At 34.4% G+C, this 25,579-nt stretch overlaps 5 protein-coding genes and 1 long non-coding RNA gene across 9 annotated transcripts in view; 3 read left to right on the forward strand and 3 right to left on the reverse strand.

Annotated features, from left to right (window-relative positions):
- Window positions 1–437: 437 nt before the first annotated feature.
- Window positions 438–1,558, reverse strand: LOC143266655 (uncharacterized). The gene is made up of 2 exons (XR_013041601.1): window positions 779–1,558; window positions 438–591 (listed from the first exon to the last, which is right to left on the reverse strand). It is a non-coding gene; the product is annotated as an uncharacterized LOC143266655 (long non-coding RNA).
- Window positions 1,559–1,653: 95 nt separating this feature from the next.
- RpII33 (RNA polymerase III subunit RpII33) lies at window positions 1,654–2,953 on the forward strand. The gene is made up of 5 exons (XM_003699680.3): window positions 1,654–1,852; window positions 1,921–2,065; window positions 2,141–2,348; window positions 2,416–2,622; window positions 2,690–2,953. The coding sequence occupies exons 1-5, from the start codon at window positions 1,767–1,769 to the stop codon at window positions 2,872–2,874; spliced, it is 831 nt and encodes a 276-aa protein (XP_003699728.1). The 5' UTR covers window positions 1,654–1,766; the 3' UTR covers window positions 2,875–2,953.
- Window positions 2,954–3,129: 176 nt separating this feature from the next.
- Window positions 3,130–8,931, forward strand: SMC3 (structural maintenance of chromosomes 3). Its single transcript, XM_003699674.3, has 18 exons — window positions 3,130–3,284; window positions 3,695–3,770; window positions 3,842–4,020; window positions 4,101–4,259; window positions 4,323–4,768; window positions 4,835–5,009; window positions 5,075–5,188; window positions 5,260–5,510; window positions 5,580–5,723; window positions 5,789–6,100; window positions 6,170–6,481; window positions 6,557–6,758; window positions 6,824–7,114; window positions 7,188–7,450; window positions 7,526–7,691; window positions 7,764–7,902; window positions 7,978–8,215; window positions 8,284–8,931. Exons 1-18 carry the CDS (start codon window positions 3,270–3,272, stop codon window positions 8,408–8,410), a joined length of 3,609 nt encoding a protein of 1,202 aa, XP_003699722.1. The 5' UTR covers window positions 3,130–3,269; the 3' UTR covers window positions 8,411–8,931.
- On the reverse strand, window positions 8,868–10,147 carry Spase25 (Signal peptidase complex subunit Spase25). The gene is made up of 3 exons (XM_003699677.3): window positions 10,018–10,147; window positions 9,373–9,677; window positions 8,868–9,290 (listed from the first exon to the last, which is right to left on the reverse strand). The coding sequence occupies exons 1-3, from the start codon at window positions 10,033–10,035 to the stop codon at window positions 9,056–9,058; spliced, it is 558 nt and encodes a 185-aa protein (XP_003699725.1). The 5' UTR covers window positions 10,036–10,147; the 3' UTR covers window positions 8,868–9,055.
- Window positions 10,148–10,293: 146 nt separating this feature from the next.
- Fip1 (Factor interacting with poly(A) polymerase 1) lies at window positions 10,294–12,740 on the forward strand. Its single transcript, XM_003699663.3, has 4 exons — window positions 10,294–10,473; window positions 10,703–11,611; window positions 11,685–12,028; window positions 12,177–12,740. The coding sequence occupies exons 1-4, from the start codon at window positions 10,294–10,296 to the stop codon at window positions 12,295–12,297; spliced, it is 1,554 nt and encodes a 517-aa protein (XP_003699711.1). The 3' UTR covers window positions 12,298–12,740.
- Window positions 12,741–17,475: 4,735 nt separating this feature from the next.
- pum (pumilio) overlaps window positions 17,476–25,579 on the reverse strand; it is a 95,029-nt gene continuing 86,925 nt past the window's right edge. For 3 of the 4 annotated variants that reach the window (XM_003699660.3, XM_012287437.2, XM_076542171.1), the window contains 7 exons: window positions 25,378–25,545; window positions 24,982–25,101; window positions 24,137–24,431; window positions 23,827–24,067; window positions 23,126–23,516; window positions 22,882–23,050; window positions 17,476–22,681 (listed from right to left, as the gene is read on the reverse strand). In XM_003699660.3, the coding sequence (XP_003699708.1) occupies window positions 22,366–22,681; window positions 22,882–23,050; window positions 23,126–23,516; window positions 23,827–24,067; window positions 24,137–24,431; window positions 24,982–25,101; window positions 25,378–25,545 (1,700 nt within the window). In that variant the 3' untranslated portion in view covers window positions 17,476–22,365. The remainder of the gene's footprint in view (window positions 22,682–22,881; window positions 23,051–23,125; window positions 23,517–23,826; window positions 24,068–24,136; window positions 24,432–24,981; window positions 25,102–25,377; window positions 25,546–25,579) is intronic. The other variant, XM_012287430.2, reaches the window with a different exon arrangement.

The raw sequence follows: 25,579 nt of genomic DNA on the forward strand, positions 1-25,579 counted from the left end.
AATAATAATAAGAATAATAAGCATAATAATAATAGTTGTAGCGATAGTAAAAGTAGTAATATGGGTAGTGATATCGGTTAAATTGATAATAATAAGAGTAGTAAGGATAATAATTATAGTTCCACGATAATAGTAATAGTAACACGTGGAATGATATATGTTAGGTCTCTAGACCTAACCTGATACAACCTAACCTTAGTCCCTGACCTAACATGATCCTAACTAACCTTAGATCCTGACCTAACGTAATATAACCTAACCGTAGGCCTGACCTAACCTAATATAACCTAACCGTGAGCATGACCTAACCTAATATAACTTACCGTAGGTCTGACCTAACCTTGGACCCTGACCTAACCGAATAAACCTATCCGTAAGTCTGACCTAACCTGTTGATTGTTTGTTATGTTTAAGAATGTAGTGGAAAAGTCTGTAAATATGTACATGATTTCTTTTGTTTATTTATTGTAACTTCATAAATACATACAATATGCAAATATATTTTGTACAATTTTTAATTTATGTAACTCTTTATTGGCTTCATTCTTTGTCGAAGATCGATGTAGATTGTGTGTATATTCAATTTTGGAACTGAAAAATAATAGCATTTATAATAACACATTTATTGTTGTTGCACGATCTAATAATATTTTTACGTGAAAGTTAGAACATTAGCAAACAGAAAATGTTAATTATAAAAATAATAAATTGAATAACTATTTATAATGTACAATTGTTGTGACTAAATATATGTGTAATATTAAAAAATAGGGCTTACGTTGATTAAATAGAACGAACAGATCCTTCCTCCACTTCAATGCTGTGAAGATTAGCTCGTCGGTCTGATAGCATGGCTTAAACTACTTTTAAATAGCGCGCAGATCAGTGTTGGGTAGTCCCAGCGCATGCGCAGTAAGCTATCCGTAGAAGTCCTCAGTAGCGTATACACTTTGATAAAATATAAGGTATCATTAGGCCCTAGTGAGGAGAAAAAAATAAACCTGAAGAAAATTGCAGGAAAGAGAATAAAAGGGTTAAATAATACAACAGATTATATATAATAAAAGTAATATTAAATATATTTATGATTATTATTATTTTTTACGTTTGCAGCCGATTTGTTATATGAATACCAATATTTGTTGTAAGAGCAAAGGAAAAAGATACCGCTCGATTTTTATCAGATCTATGCATGTTATCAAAATAAAATTCATGTATTTCTTTGTTATTGTTTCTCTGATATTATAATTTTCACACGTATAAAATATAGTTATTCAAAGAGGTCCTTCCAAGTCGTTTTTCTTAAATAATAAATTCATTTAGTGTTTTAAAAGTTATTGTGCTTTTGTATTATTTTAAATATAATAATTTCCCATATTCCATCATATTATATTATATAATTCACGATATATATATATAGTTGTATAGTTTTATACAGTCATATATATAACTAATCTAACCCAGCCTAATGTAATCTAACTCAACCTATACATTCATAGTTTACAGTGCAATTATAAGAATTTTTGAAAAATTATGTAGGATCATTTAGGTGCCCTCATCAGTCACCACTGCGTGTACCGGCTAGGTACGGCATTGGCAGCAAGCTGTGACGTCAGCTGACGCATGCGCATAAAGCTCTCGCGTGAGATAAAATCTCACGACTACCCCACACTGGTCAAAAGCATCATCTCATGTCAATAAAAACAGTGACAAATTTAGTATTAAATACATCTTTTCCAGTTTTTAAGTATTAGAATTTTAATAAAATGCCGTACGCGAATCAACCGTCAGTACACATCTCAGATCTCACTGAAGAAAATGTAAAATTTCAAGTTGAAGATACAGAATTAAGGTAAACTAGGTTATGTCATGATCAATGTCTTTTTTATTCTACATTATTAAATTTCCTGATATTTGTAGCGTTGCAAACAGTATGAGACGCGTTTTTATTGCGGAAACACCTACCATGGCTATTGATTGGATACAACTGGAAGCAAATTCAACTGTTTTGAGTGACGAATTTTTAGCACATAGAATTGGAATGATACCATTAATAAGTGACGATGTAAATATCTAAAAATCAGTTATCTAATGTACATCAAGTACAAGAAAAGTTTAAAGTTTATATTAAAATCATTAGGTTGTTGATAGGATACAATATACCAGAGATTGCCAATGTATGGATTTTTGCCCGGAATGTAGTGTGGAGTTCACGCTGGATGTAAAGTGTACAGAAGATCAAACAAGGCATGTAACTACTGCAGATTTCAAATCCAGTGATCCAAGAGTGTTACCTGTTACATCTAGACACAGGGAAGATGATGCCAGTGAATACGGAGAAACAGATGGTAGATATTTCTCTAAATAATGTGTTTATTAATGTTTCAACAAAATAAATGAACTTTTGGTTTATAGAAATACTGATAGTAAAATTGAGGAAAGGACAGGAATTAAAATTAAGAGCATATGCCAAGAAAGGTTTTGGAAAAGAACATGCAAAATGGAATCCAACAGCTGGTGTAAGCTTCGAGTATGATCCAGACAATTCAATGAGACACACATTATTTCCAAAACCAGATGAATGGCCAAAATCAGAGTACAGTGAATTAGAAGAAGATCAATGTAAGTGTTATCTTATTCAAGAATTTAATTGTTACATATTTACTCAATGGATTTCTAAATGTTCCAGATGAAGCACCATTTAATTGGGAAGCTAAACCAAATAAATATTACTTTAATGTTGAAAGTAGTGGAGCATTAAAACCTGAAAATATTGTAATGATGGGCATTGCAGCTTTGAAAAATAAACTGTCTAATCTGCAAACACAATTAAGTCATGAAGTTCAAAGTGATGCATTGAGTATTCACCACTGAATTACATGTAGTCTTAAGAATTTATTAGGAATTAAATTTTACATTATCATTTTTAAATAAATCATCATTGAAATAAGTACATACTTGTTATTTATCATTATCCTTACATCTGTAGTTTCAATGAGAGTACTTGAGACGTACCGAATTCGAACGAATTGAAATAATCGAGTTCAAAAATATAGTACTTTTTTGCGTATGTAGTGGCTATAAATACACATCTCCCGCCCAAATCTAGGAACTTTTTGTTACTGTCATCTTGCGAATTTACAAATGTCGCTGTGCCAACAAGTCGGTTGAATGTTTTTGTTCCGTTCAGTGACAGAGAAGTTACGTTTCTGATTGAGTTACCGTAAAGTGTTTACACGAGAAACACTCGTGTAATTTTTAATTGCACCATGTATATTAAGCAGGTATGAAAAAAGATGAGGTTGTCTTCCGGGTTCCTATTTCCTTTTGCGCGCTTCGTACAATTTCCCTTTCTAATAAATGCGTACCATTTATAGTAAATATTGTTATTTAGTTTAAGTTTGTATAAAGATTACATCGAATATCATGTTTTTATTTAACCTTTATGTATAATTTTATAACTAATGCAGTGTCGTGGACATATGATGTTACATGTTTATATGGTTAGACACAAACAGCATAAACCATCACAAACATTATTGTAACATCAATAGTAGAAGTATATAGTAACCATACCTTCAGTATAGGAGAATTTATATTTTTATTTTGTGATACTTAAATTTTGTCTTAAAAAGATATAACATTCTAAAGTAGAACAGCAGTACATTTCATGTGATACATTATTTGTGACCAGGTGATTATACAAGGGTTTAAGTCATACCGTGAACAAACAGTGGTAGAACCATTTGATCCAAGGCATAATGTAGTGGGTATGTTTCATTCAGATTGACGTAGAAAGTTTTCTCAACGGAGATAATATATATGGTGTTTTTGTTTTAAGTTGGAAGAAATGGTTCTGGAAAAAGTAACTTCTTTTATGCAATCCAGTTTGTGTTGAGCGATGAATTTTCACATTTACGACCTGAGCAGCGACAAGCTTTATTACATGAAGGTACTGGACCAAGAGTTATTTCTGCCCATGTGGAGATTATATTCGATAATTCTGATGGACGATTACCGGTATATCCATATTTATTTTTATATATTTTATTACATTACATTTGTCTTTTGACTTATTATTATAAATTGACCATGTTTAGATTGACAAAGAAGAAGTTTACCTAAGAAGAGTAATTGGATCAAAAAAGGACCAATATTTTCTTAATAAAAGGATTGTAACTAGGAATGATGTGATGAACTTGTTAGAATCAGCAGGATTTTCAAGATCAAATCCATATTATATAGTAAAACAGGGAAAGGTATGTTTCATAATAAATTTATAGCAATTAAGAACAGTAGTCATAATATGTTTTTTTATCCAGATAAATCAAATGGCAACAGCACCTGATTCACAAAGACTTAAATTATTAAGAGAAGTAGCTGGTACTAGAGTATATGATGACAGACGGGAAGAATCAAAATTTATTTTGAAAGAAACAGAAGGAAAATTAGAAAAAATCCAAGATTTTTTGAGAACAATAGAGGAACGTTTAAAGACATTAGAAGAAGAAAAAGAAGAACTCAAAGAGTATCAATGTTGGGATAAACAGCGTCGTTGCTTAGAATATACGATTCATGAACGAGAGCTTAAAGAGAATAAAAGGAAATTAGAAGAGCTTGAAAAATCTAGAGCTAATAGTGGTGCAGAACAAGCAAGATTATGTGCAGAAGCAAAAACTGCACAGGAAATGGTACGGGCTGCAACAAAACGCCTGAAAGAGGCAAAGAAAGAAGTGCAAACTGCTAAAGAAGAACGAGACACGCTCAGGTAATATATACAGACAATGTTTTATAAAATTATTTGTCAACTATAAATTAAACATAACATTTCCAGTGCTGAACAGCAGCAATTACTGAAAGAGAAAACTAAATTGACTCTAACAATTAATGATTTACTTGAAGAAGTGAAAGGTGACAATGATAGTAGAAAACGCGCTCAACAGGAATTGGAGAAGTTAAAAGTGAATATTGCAGCAAGAGAAGCAGAATTAGAAGAACTCAAGCCAGAAGTAAGATATAAATTTATATTCTTCAAATACAAATAAAGAAATGCATGAATAAAAATTTCTTTTAGTATGAAGAAATGAAGCGTGTTGAAGAGGAATGCACACGCGAGTTACATTTAAAAGAGCAGAAAAGAAAAGAATTATATGCGAAGCAGGGACGAGGCAGCCAATTTACTAGCAGGGTATTTAACATAAATTAATTAAATATTAGTTCAAATATAAGAAAAATTCTATAACTATTTTGTTGTGTTAGGATGAGAGAGACAAATGGATACAGAATGAGCTCAAACAACTCACTAAACAAATTAAAGATAAGGAGGAACATCAAAGGAAAATCAGTGAAGATTTGAAGAGGGATGCGGAAAAGCAAATTACTTTAGAGAAAAAGATAGAAGAACATACGCGGGAAATGGAGCAGCAACGAGCTTCCATTGATGAACATAATAAACAGTATTACGAACTCACTAAAGCGAAGGACCAGTGTCAAGCAACTCGAAAAGAACAGTGAGTTCATTGTATCTTATACATTGAAAAGAATTTAATAACATATCTCCTAAATATTTAACATTACAGATATCGTCAAGAAAGCGTGTTACAATTAAACTTATCAGGATTGAAAGAAGATTTAGCCAAAGCAGATCAGAGTTTACGTTCAATGGCAGGGAAACCTATTCTAAATGGTCGTGATAGTGTACGAAAAGTATTGGATACGTTTCGGTACGTATGCACTATTCTTTCCAGGAACCATTACTATTGTACATATACTATTTTTTCTTTTTTAGAGGGCGCAAAGATATGGCCCATGAGGTGAGTAGTTATTATGGGCCCGTAATTGAAAACTTTAGTTGCGACAAGAGTGTTTATATGGCTGTAGAAGTGACTGCTGGAAATCGTTTGTTTCATCATATTGTGGAAACAGATAAATTTGGAACAAAAATTTTAAAAGAAATGAACAATCAACGACTTCCGGGGGAAGTAACATTTATGCCTTTGAATCGACTTCACGTGAAAGATATAGATTATCCCGAAACAAGCGATGCCATACCTATGATATCACAATTAAATTATGACCAGAAGTACGATAAAGCCTTAAGGTAAGGATAATTCAAAATTTCTTTTTGCGGGTTGTATAGATTAATTCTAATATATAATTGTAACTATAGGTATATTTTTGGAAAAACATTGATCTGCCGTAATTTAGAAGCTGCAACAAATTTAGCCCGTACTTCTGGTTTAGATTGTGTAACACTAGAAGGTGATCAGGTATCATCGAAAGGATCTTTAACAGGTGGATATTTTAATACGTTAAGATCGCGTCTCGAAATACAAAAAACTAGATCCGAGTTGATGGCACAGATTGCGTCTCTTGAATCTCAGTTCTCAACTCTTAAAGAAGAGATTAGAAAAGCGGATCAAAATATCAGTTCTTATGTCAGCGAAATGCAAAGAACCGAAACAAAAAATAGTAAGGCAAAGTAAGTTACCTTTAATCGATTTTATATAATTTTATTACAATGTTCTAAGATATTTGATTGATTGTAATGCTGCAGAGATGTATATGATAAGATGAAGGCAGAAATACGACTCATGAAAGAAGAATTGAGCGCAATAGAACGATATCGAACACCGAAAGAAAGAAGTCTGGCTCAATGTACGTCGAGTTTGGAAGCAATGCGAGCAACAAAAGAAGGTTTGGAAAGCGAATTACATCAAGAACTCATGGCACAATTATCTGTTGCTGATCAACGACAGGTAATCTAAACTTGTAAAATCAATAAATCTTTGTAATTATTTTCTGATTATTAATATTGTTTTAGGTCGATACATTGAATGATGATATCAGACGTTTAACGAAAGATAACAAAGAGGCGTTTGCTAAACGTATGCGGTTAGAAGCTGAAAAAAATAAATTAGAAAACTTATTAACCAACAATTTAGTAAGAAGGAAAGACGAATTGGTTCAAGCGTTACAGGAGATATCAGTGGAAGATCGGCAACGTCAATTAGAATCATCAAAAGCACAATTAGCGGATATTGAAAAGAGATTAGTGAAAGTGAATGCAGACTTTAAAGCTCAGAACGAAAGGGTTACTAATGCTATAAAAAAGGTATGGATTCTAAATTCTTAAATTTGAAAATGTAACAAAAATCTACCCTACCTAAATTTATTACTTTTTGTAGCAAAAAGCTGAATCTTCAGAGGTTGAGAAATGGAAAATAAAGGAGAAGGAGGCACAAGAAAAAATAGAGGCTGATGCTAAAGATTTAGAAAAACTAGCCAGTAAATTGAACATATTACAACAAAAAATAATAGAATGTACACATAAAATTACTGAACTCGGTGCACTGCCTAGTCATGAAGTATATTCTAAATTTAGTACTATGTCTACCAAACAGTTATTTAAAGAGATGGAAAAGGCAAACAATCATTTAAAAAAATATAGGTATACCTATACACGTACAATGTATTACTGAATATAAAAATGAAACTTTTGAGCAATAATTAAATTTCATTCTAGTCATGTAAATAAAAAAGCATTGGATCAGTTTATGTCGTTTAGTGATCAGAAAGAAAAACTGGTGAAAAGAAAGGAAGAATTAGATAGAGGTGATGAGAAAATTAAAGAATTGATGTCAGTACTTGAACAACGCAAATGTGAAGCAATTCAATTCACTTTCAAACAAGTAATGTGATATTACTCTAATTCTGATTTAGTTGTAATTATACATGAAACAATATATATATTTTATTTTTAGGTAAGCAAATACTTTAGCGAAGTTTTCAAGAAACTCGTCCCATCGGGCCATGCCCAATTAGTGATGAAAACAGCAGATGGTGATGAAGGGGATGATACTACGACAGAAGCAGCTGATTCTGACAGATTCATTGGAGTTGGTATGTGACTTTACTTGTTCATTTTCATTATAATAAACTGAAAAAATACAAAATAATTTTTTAAATTCTATTTAGGTATACGTGTTTCTTTCACCGGACACAGAGCTGAAATGAGGGAAATGAATCAATTGTCCGGTGGACAAAAATCACTTGTAGCATTGGCATTAATATTTGCAATACAAAAGTGTGATCCAGCTCCATTCTACTTGTTTGATGAAATTGATCAAGCTTTAGACGCGCAACACAGAAAAGCTGTTGCAGATATGATTCATGAACTTAGTTCTGATGCTCAATTTATCACAACAACTTTCAGGTAATTTTCTAATGTTTATAACAAAACCTTTTGTATCTGTATATTATTCATAATTGATTATGTTACAGACCAGAATTATTACAACACGCGAACAAATTTTATGGTGTCAAATTCAGGAACAAAGTTTCCCATGTTGTATGTGTAACACGAGAAGAAGCTGCAGATTTTGTGGAAGATGACACCACGCATGGTTAATGTAAAATATAAATTATTTATACATAGATTATCATCAGTTTGGAGATGGTTATTTTCCTTCACTTTTTTTTTTTTTTTTCAAAATGAATTATGTACATTAATTATTTTTACAAATTACTTTTCTAAACGTGTATGTTTATCATATTAAACAAAGAATATTTCATTCTGTATGATGATGGCACATTTTTTGTAAATGTACCTGTTTAGAAAAATGTTAACTTTTATTTTTCATTGGTGATTCATAATATTTATGTATGATTAGTATGCACATATCACTATTTTTTTTATTTTCTGATTGTTAATCATACACATATATATCACACTTCAATAATTATCATACATTCAGTTCCCATGATTGTTGAAAGAAAAAATTGTCAAATAAAACTATATAGTTATGTAAATAATTCACTAGTAATGTAAGTGGATAAAGAAAATTTTTATTCTATTAACAGCTATGTAAAAGTTTATATTTGTTTTTTATTGTATTTAAACATAAATTACAATACATACATCATTTTAAATTACTGGATTCTTATTTTCACCACATATTTGTGCCAAATATGTAAAATATAAAAACCAATTAATCTTTTACTGGATGTTATAAAAAAGTAATGCTCACATTTGAACGTATTTGTTTTGCCCCTGCTACTTCTCCTTGCGTTGACCAGTCAAACTATCATGCATACTTGTTACAAGATTTTCTATTAACTCTGGAATGACAACACCATTTACATCAATAAAATCTGCAACAGATCTCGTAATAGAAGAGAATCCTGTGGCTTTGCTTCTGACAGACAATATAAGATTATATTTGTCATCATGTTTTTTCAAGTATGAACTTGCTTTCCAAATTAAATCAGGCTTGAAACCTGCTGGATCTCTAAAAATGTGAAACAGTACGACTTAATAAATAATTGTAGAACTTACAAGTTGTTAATAATATGTAATGTCTTATAGTTTACCTTTTAATTGCAACTACAAATATACCCTTTTCTTTATATGTTGTATACAGTGTTAAAAGTCCCATTAAGAAGAAATACAATGAAACACAGGCAATTAAAACTGGTTTAGATGCGGGGAAAGGATAAAGATAGTCACATAAAATAGCAACAATAGCAATTATCACAGCAATTCCACAAAGAGCTAACTTTCCATCAAATAAAGCAAAGTTTTCTACGTAATTATACTTTTTTGTAAGTACATCTTTCACTGCATCATCCAATGCATTTTTCACTGCTCCACCATCCCATTTATTAACTTTTATTACCTAAAAAGAAGCAATAATTAGTTATCATGATAGAACACTGAAGGAATCAGCGTCTATCGTCTCATACCGGTAAACGTAAAAACTTAATTTAGATATTTCTATAAAAAGAAGAGTATGTTAATTATTCCAAAACAGCATAAAAAAAGATATTATTATATGTATAACGTTTAAGTAATACAGAATTGTTAAAATACATATTGCACCATACGTGGCACGATATAGCGGTCGTGTTTAGTTCACTTGTGAACTGAAGATAAATTAAAATATCACTGGGATTGATATAAAAAATATTTTATTAAACACAAATTTTATACGGGTTTTTAATTAACATTAAACTTACACCACTTTCTGCAGCCATCTTAACCACAAATTTGTTCAACAAAACACTTAGAGTTTGTTATGCTACCGCCATAGGGATACAAGAATATAGCAAAGGTAAGTACTACCTCTTTGAATATAGTGCGCGAACGAGCTGAAAATTATTACTCATTGAACGAATAATAGTAATTATACTTAGAAAATGTTGGCGAACCTGTACAATGAAGCATTCGTATTTTGATCGTTGATACGCGTGCATTGGATGCGTGGTTAGTTGTCAAGCGAGGGAAGTGGAGAAATGGCGGACGAGAACGAGGATCAATGGTTGTACGGTGATTCAACGGACGGAAAAGAATATACACCGACGTCCGTTCAACCAGAAAACCAGGAAAATGATTCTATCCCCGTTTCTGTACCAGAAAAATCACAAATTTCAGAAGATCAGAAACCAGAAAGTACACCGGAGCCCCCAATGGAGGTAGACTTCTCTAACCTGTTCATCCGGTTATTATTATTGAGTTTCATTAAAGTAGAATAAAAGAAAATAATTGCAATGTACAGATAATTCGGTCTACTCGTACTTATGATCAACACAAATCTGAGAATTCAAAATGCGAACATTTTATCACATTAAACACTGTATCTCTATATGATGCACATAACCTAATTCCCCTGTAAACGACTTTAAAATGATTTTATTTCTATAGACAGCCGAGGAGGCTGAGCCACCGGAAGAAGAACCTTCCTCGACAAATAATATTCAAAATGAGAATAGTACAGAGATAAATAAAAATGGTATGAGAGAAGTTTCCAGTCAAGAAGATGGTGAAGCTGCCAGCGACTCCGATTCCGATGACGATGTACACGTTGTCATTGGTGATATTAAATCAACTCCTGCTTATGGTAGTCTTAATATCAAGAGAGGAGGATTGCTTACGAATGCATCGGGTGTACCAGATAAATTGAATAAGCAACCTGGAAAGTTTAGTATAGATGAATTCGAAACAATAGGTGTAATTAATGGTATGCCTGCACATGAGTTCAACTTAGATCAACTAGAAGATAAACCATGGAGACAGCCTGGTGCAGACATTACTGATTATTTTAATTATGGTTTCAATGAGGAAACATGGAGAGCTTACTGTGAGAGACAAAAAAGAATGAGAAGCGAATCAGGAGTAGGTTTAATATTGAATGCAGGAGGAGGGGGTGGTAATGCAGGCAGTATGCGGGTACCGCAAGTGGCGATTACCAATGATAATAGCAAATATTCTGGTATAATGGGACCAAAGAGAGCAGGACCACCTCCAGGAAGAAAAATGGCAGGAACAATAGATGTAATTGGTAGCTCAGGTTTAGCCTCTAGAAGGAATCTTGACAAATCCCCACCTAAAGGGAATGTGATACAAGTGATGACCGCAGACAGACGGGAATATTCTAGGAAACCAGGTTTCCCAGATATGAGTGTACCCCCTCCAGGAGCAGGAATGCCTCCTGCATTTGATATGCCACCTCCTGGGTATCCTGGAGAACCTGCTCCCTTTTACATGCCAGAAACAGATCCATACTATCAAAGCTATGAACCTACACAAGATAATCAATGGGGTAATGATCCGGTGTGTATGAAACAGTCTTATTTATCTCCTCTGCTTGTTAATGACAACAATTAATCAATCATTTCCATCTTAGACGTGGCAACCGACGAATTTAGCTATTCCAATGACAGAAGGGGAGGATGACAAAGACACTGGTCCAAAAACGATACCAACCATGGTACCTCCCACAAATATTCCGCCGTTAATACCACCGAGAGACTCTCGGGATCGCGAAAGAGACAGAGAAAGAGAACGAGATCGCGACAGAGAAATGGATTCAATGGGAAGAGAAAGAGAAAGAGATAAAGATAGAGAGCGCGATCGTGAAAGGGAAAAGGATTCCATGATTAGGGAACGGGAGAGGGAAAGGGATTCCATGTCGAGGGACGAAGAAAGAGATCGTGATAGGTCCCGATCTCAGTATCGACACAAAGACCGGTAATAAACTAAATTCAAATTCAGAATCAAGGATGAAATGGGGGGTGAGGATGGTGGTTATCCAAATATTCGTGAGCCACCATTTGGTCCTGTTTGATCTAGCTAAACACCATCAGTGTTTCGATTAACAACATTGATATTTTTTCAGACATCGACATCGATCGAGATCACGGTCCCGTAGACACAAATCCAGGTCTAGAAGTCCCAGTCGACGTAAGAAGAAATCTAGACGCTCCGAGAGAGAACGTTCTAAAGAAGAAAGCGAATAAAATTAAGGAATCATTTTACAAATGCCTGTTGCCATATTGGCACATTTAAGTTTAAAATGCCGAATCTTTTATCGATGTCATTTTTCATATGTTACCATCAAGAATGTATGTTGGTACCAGTAATTGTGCAGTTAACAAGGAGTATCTGTAACAAGTTACTCGATGAGATTATCGCATGATTTTCTTCGATATTTGTTCATATGAAATCTGCATTTTCTAGCCAAGGAATGAATTATAAACAGTAAACAATAAACTCTTTAACGATACGGAAATTTCATTGCTATTTAATACTAATGTTAGGTATATGCCTATAATTAAGATATAGGCACGGGACATGAAATTCATCGAAATTTGCCATTCAATGTATGGTTTTATATCATAATGTTATTACAGAAATGGTATTTTATAATAATTAAAAGTAATAATAGTTTATTGGTAAATCACTCATGAGTGAGTCAGTTGATCGATGCTCGTGCCGTTTTACAGAATCGGGACTCGCATCGATCGATGCGCACACGTGTTGTTGTCTTTAATTCAATTATACCACAAGTCTTTTTTTTGCATCAAATCCTCCCATTTTCACTATCATTTAATATCATCATACGTAATGGAAAAAAATGTTACATTTGTACAGCCATCATATATATGTTACATTTAGAATACCGTTAATTCATTATCCTTTTTACTCGAGTGTGTATGTGTTATGAGTGTATGTATTACGTGTATACAGAAAGATGTTACGTGTATTTGATGCATCAGGTATGCCTACTAATGAGTAAAATGCTAATAGTCAAGACAAACTACCGGTACGGTTTACTACGTTTTTCTTCTCTTAGAATAATTTAGAATTTCAATTGCAAATTTTATAGTTTAAATTTATATATTAAAACAAGACTTTGTAATACGCGTAAAATTTTTCCGGTTGCCATAACTGACAATATGTAAGGTAGGTATGTAGGGTGTACGAAATCCTGAGCTTTTTGAATCTTAAAATTCAAATTTATCTTTCGATATACGTATGCTATTAGGGTGCATTTGAACTATGTGAACTATTTCAGTAAAATTCAAGTATAACTCAATTGGAGGATACATGGGTTGAAGACAATCATTTAACATAGACAAAGATGTAGACTTGAAAATGGTTTCTTTGACCTCAAAGGTGAAATTGTACTTGTTGCTTTAGGATCAAACGTATTAATAACCAAGGTATTTATTTACCAAACAAAAATACTACTTACTGTTTTTTATTAATGTTCTGTTTGTAATCGAACCAATCTGAAGTTCAAGATCTGGAGACTCGAGATTCGCACACCTATAAAGGTACGTATTGCGTATAAAAACAAAAAGTAAAGCAATGAAAAGCATACTTATAATCTCATCTACTACGATTCAGAGATCTGACATCTATTCAAAAACTGAACAGAATTAACAATACTTTTTTCGATAAAAAAAAAGATAAAGCATTGGAACTAAAGGGAACTAAGCTCGACCACAAACAGGAGAACAATATAGGCAAAAAAAGAAACAAAAGTTAGAAGACTTGAAAGAAGAACAAAATTATAAGAATGCGTTGGATCCAAAGAGCAAAGCTTGCAAAAAGATGAACAGGAACGTGCAATATTCTTGTCAATATTTTATTATTATTCTTCTGTTTTTCTTTTCTTTTTAAATTCATTTTATTGTAATAAGTTATCACGACATCTTCTTTTCACATTATATTCAGATTCGAAAATCCTTTTTTTATTTAACTTTCTAGAAAATATGAAATACAATCGACAAAGACGCTAATATATATATATAATATGTATATATTTATATATAATAATACCGTAACGACGTGTTACCGTTCCTGGAAATAGTTTTACAATACATATAATATCGGCGGAAACGCTTTTTAGTTTTTTCTTATGCATGGATTCGACAGAACATTGAAACGTAAATGAAAAAGCCGCAAAAACAAAACTCTTTGGACCTGGGCAATCTTTTCAACCGCTACCACCATAAATCGAAATGAAGAACGATATAATTAATAAAAAATTAAAGAAAAATATATGAACACGCATGTATTGTGTATGTTTTGTATGTTGTAATATAATCGAGAACGAAAACAAGGAAGCACAAGAAAAAAATTGTTATACACGGAGAAAATGTGTGCTTCGTAAAAATCGTGTTTCCCTTTTTCTTCGGAACTTTACGAAAAATTCGAGTACGTCGGCTACCATCGATCTGTGACTATTTAAAAAAATCTACGCTCTTTTACCAACGGATGTAAGTGTATTACATATTTCTTATTATTTTTTTGTCGTTTTGTTTTCTTTAGAAGGTGGCGGTTTATGGTGGCTCTTTTTTTTTAGTCGCTAATGCAAATTCTTCGTATAAACATGCTGATTCTCGGTTACTTTTTTGCCTCCGGGTTACAACGAAGTATTTTATTTATTTTTTTTTTTGTTCATTTTTGTTTGTTTCTTTTAATCTACCTCTCACTTTGTTCTGCCTGCATGTGTAAAAAACATCGTCGAAAATGATTCTTCTCGTGGCTATTTCGTCGTTTTTTCTACGTTCTATACACTAATATACAAGTTATGCAATTTATCTCGTTTTTTTTTTCCTTTTTCCTTTGAAATCCGTATGCCTGTCCGTCCCACTTATCTAGGTATTTTTTATCCGCTAATATGGAATACATTTCTTCTTTGCTCTTTATGTCCCTCTGCATCTACCGTGTGTGTCCCAGAAGCGTCACCGGCTCGTACATGTTGCTCGCGCATGTACGAAATGTAAAAAATGATTTTTATTATTAAAATTTCAGAAGACAAAGGCGTCTCTATAGTCGTTACCACACAATTTCATAATCAATCCTCAATTCTCTATTTCTAAGAAATTTTTAGATTGTTAAATTTTTTCCAATCGCGCAGGTATTCTTACAAGTTCAGAATAAATTTGCATATATTCTTTAATAATTTTTTAATGTACTATCTGTATTATTTTTACGTTTGAATATTAGGAATTTTTATATTTATCGAATGTGACAATTTCCAATTAGTAACAATGCACCTCAATTTCTTTTTGAGAGAAGTTTAAAAGACTAGAGAACGCCTTTGCATTACATGAAGATACTTTCACCGTTTCGAAAATTACAGCGTCGACAATTTACACGTTAAAAATCGCGTGCAAGTGTATGAACCAGTGAGCGTGGCAAACGAGTGTACGCATACATATATGACATACAATATCTGACAAATATATACGATATATATATATTTATGTATATATTTATAAATATATATATATGTTCAATTAGTCCTGCGAGTCCATGGTTGTATTTCGTGTACGTATGTGTATCTGTATGTGTGTAGTATGACGTTTGAAAAAAGAAAGATGATTACATTCTGCGATGAGAATAGCGCGCAACTGTACATCAGTCTTAATATCAGGGCGCACCATTCCCCGGTCCACTTCGTCCTTCTTCTAACGAAGAAAGGAACGAAATTTCCTGTTTTTCTGTAAGATTTTCCACTGTTCGATTTACAACAGCTTGCTCGTACACGTATATTTAAGCGCCATGGCAGTTGAAACCGGTGGGTGCGATGACGATGAGCAAATGGGGTGAAAAATGTGGTTTTTGAACCTGTGTGCGCACGTTTGTATCTGTGTTCGTGTGAGCCTGTATTCGTTAAGTTTGTATCAACGCGTTATTAATATTATGTTTACATAGTTTCATTATTTAACCCTCGTAGAAATATTACTGCTATTTAGAATTTTTCCTGGTACATCTACTGAAGATTAAAGAGTTCAAATTTCAAATTGTCACGGTTTTAAATTTTGAACTTTAGTAGATACTTCTTCGCGAATACAGTATGTACTGTTTGTGTGTGTATATTTTATATATGTATGTACGATCGAGTGTGTCATAAGTGGGAGGTCGTCGCAGATCTTTCATATATATATAATACAATTAGCATGTAGTATTAAAATCATATACAATTGTTACAATATTTAAATAGTACTTATTACATATATCATATACCGATAATTTTCAAAGTTTTCTTTTAGGTATACATATACAGATATATATAATATATATATATATATATATATTCATATGTATATATATGTATAATCAATTATTTATAGGGTTGCTTAATCGGTTTTTCTTCTTTCGAATCAAATTACGCCCGTCCCATCGTCAAGGACTCTTTCCATAATCTCTTTTTCTTCTTTCCTAACATTGTTCGCCAGTAATCTTTAAGAGACGGTGACGTGTGTCCGGGGGTAAGAGAGAAGAAATAGGGGCGAAATAGAGAGAAAAAGATTATTGTAAAAGGTACAAATATCGAAGATTAAAGGGTGACAGTAACGTAATTAATTTGCATTATATCTCTGTATACGCTGAATCCACCATTTTATCACTTCATCATTTCAATTTGAAGTTCTTCCAATTCTCAGGAATTTTAATTAAAAGCAAATGCAATTCATTGAAGTACAACTTTTGTTTTTAATAAAATATAAAACAAAATGTATCATAAAATTTCATGAATGTTATTGGCAGAATGTTAGGTCATAAATAATTGTCAAGCGATTAGTAACCAGCAAAGTAACATGAAAAGCATTGTTATAACACTAGTTTCATAAAAACATTGATGTCGGTTACACAAACTGAACATTGATGTCAATCTTAAGTTGTTAAAGAATTCTGAACATGATAATTTTATGAACACAAAAACTATTAATCACAAAGGTAATTATAACTCAAACAGTTCACAAAACTTGTTACAAATATTTCTATCGCTCGCCAATGTACTCATGATCTCTCCAATTGAAATTATAGAAACTAGTGTTTCAAATTTAAATAGTACATTTAAAAAACGAATTCATTATATACAGGGATATTAATAATACAAAGATGCCCCTTTGACAATAAATTCGACGTGAGAGAATGTTCAACGAATTTCAATATTTGTTAACAAAAAGTATTCGTGTTTTGCCCGAGAGAAACGAATGAACCAGTCGGTCGTGTCTCTCTTTCTCTCTCTCTCTCTTCTTGTGTTACACAGGCAAGAGTAAGTTCGATACCGTTCATATATGGCGTTACAAATTCCGCGAATTCGGATCCTTTATTAACAAAAAAAAAAGAAAAAAAAACTGTTCCATTTCTCAGGCGACGAATCGTACGCACGCAGATATATATATATTTATATATATTTATAATCGCACAGAAATTTACAAAAGATATACCAAAAAACCACCGTGTGTACAGAAAATACTGAATCACGACTCGCACTTTTACATATTTTACAACGAGTACACGCTCTCAAGGAACAGGATGTACACGGCTTTAATTCATTTCCATTTTTATACGATTCTAAATTTCGCAGACGGATCTGAGGTTCGCACAATCCGTAATGCAGAAACAGAAAAAAAAAGCGAACGACGAAGGAAAAGTACAAGTTTAAAAAGAGTCAAAAGACCAATGTATACGTGTGTACGTGTGTGTGTATGTATGTGTGTGTGTTTCGCACACGAACGTGCGCGTGTTACGTGTAATATACCATTTTTCCATATTTTTTCGCTTTTTTTTTTTATTTTATACATGGTGCCACTCGCAACCAGTAATATTCTCCATTCTCGCGCTATATAAAAAATTTACACTATTTATAATCAAAAATCGTTTAAGAATTTTTTTTCATTCCTCAGAAGCTTAAGTAGAGATGTGTACATACATGTATATATATATACATATAACACGACAGCAATCGGATGGTCAATGTTTCGTGAAAACGATTCGCGTTCAATTTTTCAAATGGAAGTATAAAAAGAAAAACAAAACTACATCTTTCTTTCGCTTTTATATCGAACGACCAAAATCGACGCTTGAAAGGAAACGTGTCCGCGTGTTACGTGTGTATAAAGCCTTAAATATGTTTCTCCTTACTCGTGTTTGCATATACATATACATATATACGCGCACGTGTGTATGTATATATATATATATTTTTTATAGAAGTGTGAATCTAGCAATCATTAGTAAATAGCAATAATAATAATAAAGGGAAGGTCGTTAATCAAACAATATTGATAATTATAGTAATAATAATAATAATAGTAATAATCATAATAATAATAAGAATAATATAATAATATAATAAAAATATAATAATAATAATTAATAACCTTAGCTGATAAAGACATGAGATTTTGCGTTCAATTTTCGCTTCTGTTATTACATGACTTCAGTTTGTATTTTTTCATCATCATTACTTCCATATCATTGTTTAAACCTTGCTAAACTCGACAGGGATGATATATCGATGCTTTCTATTACAAAAATGAGGGGGATGGTTTAATTCCGACGTTTAATTTACAAATGATGCGCGCAATTTACAGAGATGAAAGGAACACTTATCATCCGTTCCTTATTTATTTAAATATCAGTTAAACAACGTGGTACAACCACGTGATCCGCGGTTTTTAACAGCGAGTATATATATCCTGTCGACTGAGGGGGCAGGGACGTGTGCAAAAAAATGTGGCGGTTGGAATGTCTCTGTCTGTATTTATATTGAAATTTCACTCTTTTTCTTCCCTTGTGTTATATCATACATTGTCGATTCTTTCCTTTTTTCCCCCTGTGTTTACGGCTACAAAAAACGAGCAGCCTCCTCTCAGCAATTTCCTGTGAATTCGAGATCGAATTCGTGTGGGCGAGGAAATTAATCGTTAGTCGCGCACGTTATCATCGTATCTCCACGAGTACTGCTTGAATTAATCAAACGATCGGGTCAGAACGAGGTAAAAAAGGTTAGTTGAAACTAGAGGTACGCAAGATCTCGAATCCTCGAGACCAGGGCTGTTCGGAAAACTTCGAGCGGAATCGGACAAAATTTGATGTTCAGAATTCTGAAATTTGGTTCGATTCTAATCTACCTCTCGACTTGCGCGTTTTTAAATACAGTTTAAAATCTCATTCGATTACGTCCGAAATTTCACGACCTGTCCCAAGATTCGCCTTCTCGAGACTCGGAACGATCAGCGCACACCTCTATTTGAAACCCGATAAGCATTGCGTTTCACGCATTTTTCTCTTATAAACGTTTGTTTAGTTTTTCCTACTTGTAAATCGGTTGCGTTACTAACCGCAAGTAGTCCCCGCGAGAAAAAGAAAGAGAAAGAGAGAAAGGATTACCTAAGAATTTGTCAATTTCATTAATAAATCGTTATTTACAATATTTTACAAAGAAATCTGCTATAATATATATGTTCTTCCTCTCCTTTTTCCTTTTTTTTTGCTTGTTTGTTTGTACAAAATCGCGCGCGACAGAGGACCTTTAGTTACTTTTGCGGTTGTCCCTTTCTTTCTTTTCTTTTCTCGTTCCTCTCTTTGTTTGTCCCGTTCCCGTTTTCTTGTTCGTTTAGAATTCTACATATTTAACACCTAAGTTAACAAAATATTATACATTGTACACGGTTAAAATACAATTCGATCTTATCATTACCTAGTCGGTCATACGAGAATCTGGCAACACGCAACGAACTACTTTCTCTGGATTTGGGTGTGTGTTTGTGTTTGCATGTGTGTGTACGTGTATGTTGTTACAAACACAAATGGGGAGAAAATGTGTCGCGCGTACGAGCGTCAAATTTAAAAAACTTGGCGAGATTTTGTACAATCATCGAGGGAACGTCTCGACAAAGAACAATTATTAATATATATATACACATAACTCGTGAAGCAATTTCGATGAAACGTTTTGCTTCGAAAACGCTGATGTTTTTGTTGCTGTTTCGCAGAGGAAATAATCCTAATAACAAAATGCTGCCTCTTCTCTTTATAACCTCAACATCTCTCCCTGTTTTGTTTGCTTCCTCAAAGGATACGTCTTGAACGAATAAAAATCCTACTTACGAAGGAAAGGATTAAAAGAACAAGAACAGAATGACCACGATGAAACGTGCAGAAAAAGAAGAGCGTCTTTCGGAGACAGAATCGGTGACGCAGTTTCATCGTGTGTACAAATATATATAATTACAATAGGCATGTGCGGGTGCTTCTCGAGCTTCGGGATCGGTTGAACATTTTAGGATTTGAATTGACTCGACAAAAATCAAACGGCCAATGTCACGTCAATTGTAACTCAAACCTACGAAATTATTCAATAATATTTCGACTTATGTTGACCGTATCAATTTTGAATTACACTGGAAAGTAACATTAAAAAAAATTTGGAAAATGAAAATGAGGTGTAAAATTCAATTTAAATCTGTCACAAGAGCTAGCTTGAGACTTTGCCTGATTTTGGTCTAAGTTTCTATTCCCGAAGTTCAAGTTCTCGACATCTCAACAAGATCCGCACATCTCTGATAATTACAGACGGGAAATTAGGAACGTAACAAAAAGAAAAGTAACGTTGCATGCACGATATGGAACGAAGCTAACCGAAAACGAGCTAAAGTGAAAATAAAAAAAAATATAAGGGATGTGTGTCCTCCTTCTGTCCGTAGCCTTTTATGAATCCCGACGAAAGGAACAAGTGCAGTGTTATTGAAAACAGCTGAGAGGTGCTCTTTCCAACCGTCTTACGTGATCGGTATTATAAATACAATCGAAATACTCAGTGTGTATGTGTGTATGCGTGTATGTGTATATATGTTTCTTAATGTGTGAACGTGTAAAAGGTCAGAGGGGAAAAATGACGCGAAAAAGATATATAGATACATACGTGTTCCGGAAGTTTCTTTTTCCTTCAAAGAACACGTTATCATTTATACAATATACAATGGGTTACGTTTAAATAATCACCGTGTGTGGCCTATGATTATTTAAAAAGAGAAAGGAGGGGTGTTTGGTTATTATATATATATATATACGGTTTGTGAAGGGGTAATTTAGATGAATCCGAATATAAACGATTTCTTTCTTCTAGAGCGTCTCTTCTGTCAAAAATGAATTATTTTACAATAAGAAAAATGTGTACGAGAAGGATTAGAGACCACGTTTAAAATGGCAGGTGAAAAGAAAGTGGTACTGTTGCATTTTCGGTACTTGCCGCTAGAGTCATTTTCTGGAATTATAATCCTTGCATTCTTCGTGTGTTCCTTTTCATTTTTAATCTATTACTTTGATTTTAATTGTTAGGGATGAGTGCAATTCCGTATATTTAGTATAGTCTGACTATTAACGATTTTGGTACCTCGATACTTGAAGTATCATTTTGTATTAAAGTCTTGTTTCATAATTATCCTGGAGTATATGACAAATCATATGTAACGAAAATTTCTTCATATTCGGTCCATACATCTCTATCAATTAAATTCATAAGTACAGAATATTACATAAATCAAGGATTTGCAAGGATTAAAACTGCAAAAGATCACTTTGGTGGCGAGTGCTGAAAATGCGGCCAAAAACTAATTATCGATCAAACGAATGATGTTAAAAGACAATCAGCCATCTCAGCACTGCAGTTTCTTTTACGACTGCTTAAAAAGCTCGTTCCCACGTTTACGAGGGAACGTTGGTTCTCCGAAGTGTTTTATATCTTGGTGCAACATTTTTTGAGTTATTTTCAATGCAAATCACTATCAATAGTATATTAACTCGGCAGCACGTTAGATGATTACTAATAGAAAAAAATGCCACTGCACCTCTAACGTTATTTTCTACAAAAATCGATTTTTTCCGACACACATTTGACCTTGAAATATTTTTGCTCTCTTCACACCGTGATTTCGCGTTGTCCCTGTTCTTGTCATGTTTATTATACAAATCCTTGCGTTTCCTTTTGTTTACCATTTTGCAAAAATAAGAAAAAGTGTTTCTTGTCCTTTTGTTTTGAAATTTCGTTTACTTTCTTCCTTACGTTTTCACGAGTTCAAGAAGGGACAACGAGATACAGACGGCACGCTAAAAATGCATCCTCTTTTTTCCTCTTCGTCTATTAAATTAATGGCGATAGATACGTTGCAATAAATATTACGTAGGTCTTGATACGTGTTTGCTTGATTTTTTCGCTTTTTTTTTAAAACGTACGACAATCTTCGGAGATGTTATATTCCACGATGATCGTACGCATTTTACAGAACCTGCGTTGGCTGCTGAGCTGGCGTAGAAACGGGACCAGCAGCAGAAGCAGGTGGCCCAATTGGACCCAGATCACCTCCACCACTCGAAGCACCGGCAGGCGTTGTCACTCCCATCGCAGACGCAGTTTTCATGAAGAACTTCTCCAGCTTGACAATGATGTGCTTGCCGTAGGTGTACTTGCGCAAGCTACCTAAGTGTGGGCGGATCTTGTGCATCAATACTTTGCGTTGAGCTGGTTCTGCCACATCTATCATCTTCTGCACCACGTAATTGGCATACTGATCCTTCATCATGACGTTTAGTGCGCTATTTCGTAAATACAAAGAAAATGTTATACAAATTTTCATAGATTTTATTTAACATAGAACATACTTTAACTGAATCAGACGTGAAAATGTATGCTTATAGTTGAAAGCCTTCTACTATTAACAGTTTAAACATCGCTATTTCTAAATACATTTGGTTTATTAAATTGTGAAGAGTATATATGAAACGGTAACACTTACTTATCGTTAAAGCCGCAAACTTCCTCAATGAGTACAGCGCGTTCTTGTCTCGTAGCATGAGTAACGCATTTTTCAACGACGTTACTCGCGAATTTGTGTTGAGAAAGAGTAAGTACTTTACCCCTAACACTGCTGATTAACTGTGTCTTGTCTTCTGGTTTTCCATGTTCTTTAAAACAAACAGAAACAGTTGTTTAAAAATGAAACAGGAAGGAGTTAAAGTAATAGGTTCTTGATCACTCACCAAGTACGTGCTGGATAACATAATTGCCATATTGATCTTGAATGAGTTGATCAGTGGCAGCGTGTAGCTCTTGAAGGATGCCTTGAGTTTGTTCAGGAGTGCAATGTTCAAGAATACGTTGGATTACTCTACAGCCGTAGGGATGAGTGCTCAACGAATAGACTTGACCAGCGAATGCTCCAATCACAAACTGCAATGCTCGCGGTTCAACGCACTCGATGCATTTCTGTACGACGTGATTTCCATTCTGATCTTTAACACATTTCAGAACGTGTCCATCCAATTCCCGAACTATCTCCTGCTGCTGTTCCGGTCCGATCGATTCAAGAGCCTTCTGAATCACTCTACAGCCGTACATCTGCAGCGCCAAGGGCAGTACGTGTCCTCGGACCTAATACAACGTTTGATAATGTATCAAAATCTACGGTACCTAGCGAAGTGTTAAGAAGCTACTGATTCAGGTAGAATATTATTTTCGATCACAGCGGACAGAATCAGCTGACACGCAAATAGATCATCATTTTAGTTACTCTCATAATTTGTATATTAATATTGGCAAGCTTCAATTTATGACGCTTTAACCCAAATACAGCTTCGTTAATCGATCAAAAAGATAAAAATGTCTTGGCAACATTCCCAAAATCCGCAAGTCATGCTCATGTCTGTAGCATCTATCAATAGAAACAAATATCCATAATTACTTTTTGAGCCAGAGTAGATTTCTGTTCCGGTGTACCGAATTCGAAGAACTTTTGAATAACATAATTCCCAAAGACGTCGGTCATCAATGAGTAGGCAGAGGTGAGAATCTCTTGAAACACGAGTTGCTTCTCGCTGGCTGAGGCACGTTCTAATTTCTGCTGAATGAAGCGAGAACCATGCTGATCTTGGCTGAATTCGACTATGTGATTGGTTAAATCACGCAGCTGAAGACTCGGGAATCTGAAACAGGTGATAAACTCATAATTCGATCCGAGATTTTTAAATCGTAACTCGTGAAAAACCACGTACCGGTTATTTCTGAAATCTTCCAACAAACGCGATCGTCCTCCAGCATTTTTGTCGCCGATGCTAGTGGTACCGCCGCGTCCAGGTTTGCCCACTAGGTTAGGGAAGAGGGAACTACTAGAGCCGAAAACTCCATTAGCAGTTAAAGCTGGAACTGCACTGGCACGGAACTTAGCTTCAGCGCCAGGAGCTGCAGATACACGACTAGCTCCGCCGACCAGTCCGCCTAAAGACCCTCCCAGAGCTGGAGGTGGTGTTAAGGATAATCCTAATGGGCTCGGTGATGCCGTTACCGTACCTGTAAACGAGATAATACAACTGTAGATAAGTATACTTAATGCAAGACACTGTTTACCAAGTAGCGTTTCATTTTGAGGATTCTTGAAAGGAATTGAACAAAGTTAGTAGGATATATACTTAGGATATGTACTTAGTAGGATATATGAACTATTAAGGATATTACGGACTGACTTTCTAAGTTACAGGTTCAAAAGTCTATAGTACTTTAGAGGAATAGAACTTGGGAACACTGATATATGTTCATGTGCGAACCCTTGGTAAATGGAACTGTCGGGGGAGGATTCTGTCACTTGTCAAACGCACTTTTGTGCTCCTTAGACCTAGTTTACGTCGGTAAAGCTTGTCGTTTGTAAAGTAGGATAGCACCGTGACAGGTCAATTGTATTCCTAGGAGTATATTCTCCGAATGCTCTAAAATTATGACCTAGGTTGAAGTCGATGAACTAAACTAAACCGAGAGCTTACGTAACGCAAAGTCTTATCGTGACTGTACAATAGTAAACAGTGTACACGGAATCAGAACAACGTAATAATTTGAAGATTCCTACCAAGAGCTCCATAACTCTGAGGCCACTTGGCCCTGCTATATTCCAAGCTAGGACTGAAAGCAGAAGTGTTTCTATCGAACGAGTCTCTTCGGGCGGTCGACGAAGCTCCAAGACCCAGACCTGTGAACAGAAAACACGGAATTGAAGAACGTCCGTTCTACCACCAATCTGATTTCAAGATAAAGCTAGAAAGGATAATACATTCAACATATGGTGAGTAAAATGACAAACGATACGCTCACAAAGCATGCAAAATATGTATATATAAATATATTCTCAGTCGTTATGTACAAAAGAATCGAGGACACCGCCAACGCCTGAAATAATTGAAAAGAGGATAGACAGAAAGAGAGAATCGTCTGAAAGATTCTCTGTTCGTTGGCTAGGAAAGTGTACCTGTGCTCTGAAGCTGAGCAGGCGAGCCCAGTGCTCCCAGAGGAGAGCCTCCGTATCCTAGTGCCGCTAAACCCGCGGCTAGTCCTGATCCTTGTTGCTGAGCCTGCTGCACCGCGACCGCTTGAGCTTGTGCAGCTACCACTGCTGCAGCACTGCACGCCGCCAGACCTGCACCACAAAAGCCCGCGACCCACACACGCTC

Source organism: Megachile rotundata, chromosome 2 (assembly GCF_050947335.1).
Source record: "Megachile rotundata isolate GNS110a chromosome 2, iyMegRotu1, whole genome shotgun sequence".
In the NCBI taxonomy this organism is placed as follows: Eukaryota; Metazoa; Arthropoda; class Insecta; order Hymenoptera; family Megachilidae; genus Megachile; species Megachile rotundata.

What these genes read in the sequence shown, in the direction of transcription:
- Fip1 (XM_003699663.3), top strand. Translation starts at nt 10,294, where the DNA reads ATGGCGGACGAGAACGAGGATCAATGGTTGTACGGTGATTCAACGGAC. An exon ending in ATCAATGGGGTAATGATCCG is followed by an intron (nt 11,612 to 11,684) that starts GTGTGTATGAAA and finishes TTTCCATCTTAG; the next exon opens with ACGTGGCAACCGACGAATTT. An exon ending in CAGTATCGACACAAAGACCG is followed by an intron (nt 12,029 to 12,176) that starts GTAATAAACTAA and finishes ATATTTTTTCAG; the next exon opens with ACATCGACATCGATCGAGAT.
- SMC3 (XM_003699674.3), top strand. An exon ending in TAGAAGAACTCAAGCCAGAA is followed by an intron (nt 5,010 to 5,074) that starts GTAAGATATAAA and finishes AATTTCTTTTAG; the next exon opens with TATGAAGAAATGAAGCGTGT. An exon ending in CAAGCAACTCGAAAAGAACA is followed by an intron (nt 5,511 to 5,579) that starts GTGAGTTCATTG and finishes TTAACATTACAG; the next exon opens with ATATCGTCAAGAAAGCGTGT.
- RpII33 (XM_003699680.3), top strand. Translation starts at nt 1,767, where the DNA reads ATGCCGTACGCGAATCAACCGTCAGTACACATCTCAGATCTCACTGAA. An exon ending in TACCATTAATAAGTGACGAT is followed by an intron (nt 2,066 to 2,140) that starts GTAAATATCTAA and finishes TAAAATCATTAG; the next exon opens with GTTGTTGATAGGATACAATA. An exon ending in TGAATACGGAGAAACAGATG is followed by an intron (nt 2,349 to 2,415) that starts GTAGATATTTCT and finishes TTTGGTTTATAG; the next exon opens with AAATACTGATAGTAAAATTG.
- Spase25 (XM_003699677.3), bottom strand. An exon ending in TTTGTAGTTGCAATTAAAAG is followed by an intron (nt 9,291 to 9,372) that starts GTAAACTATAAG and finishes TCACATTTTTAG; the next exon opens with AGATCCAGCAGGTTTCAAGC.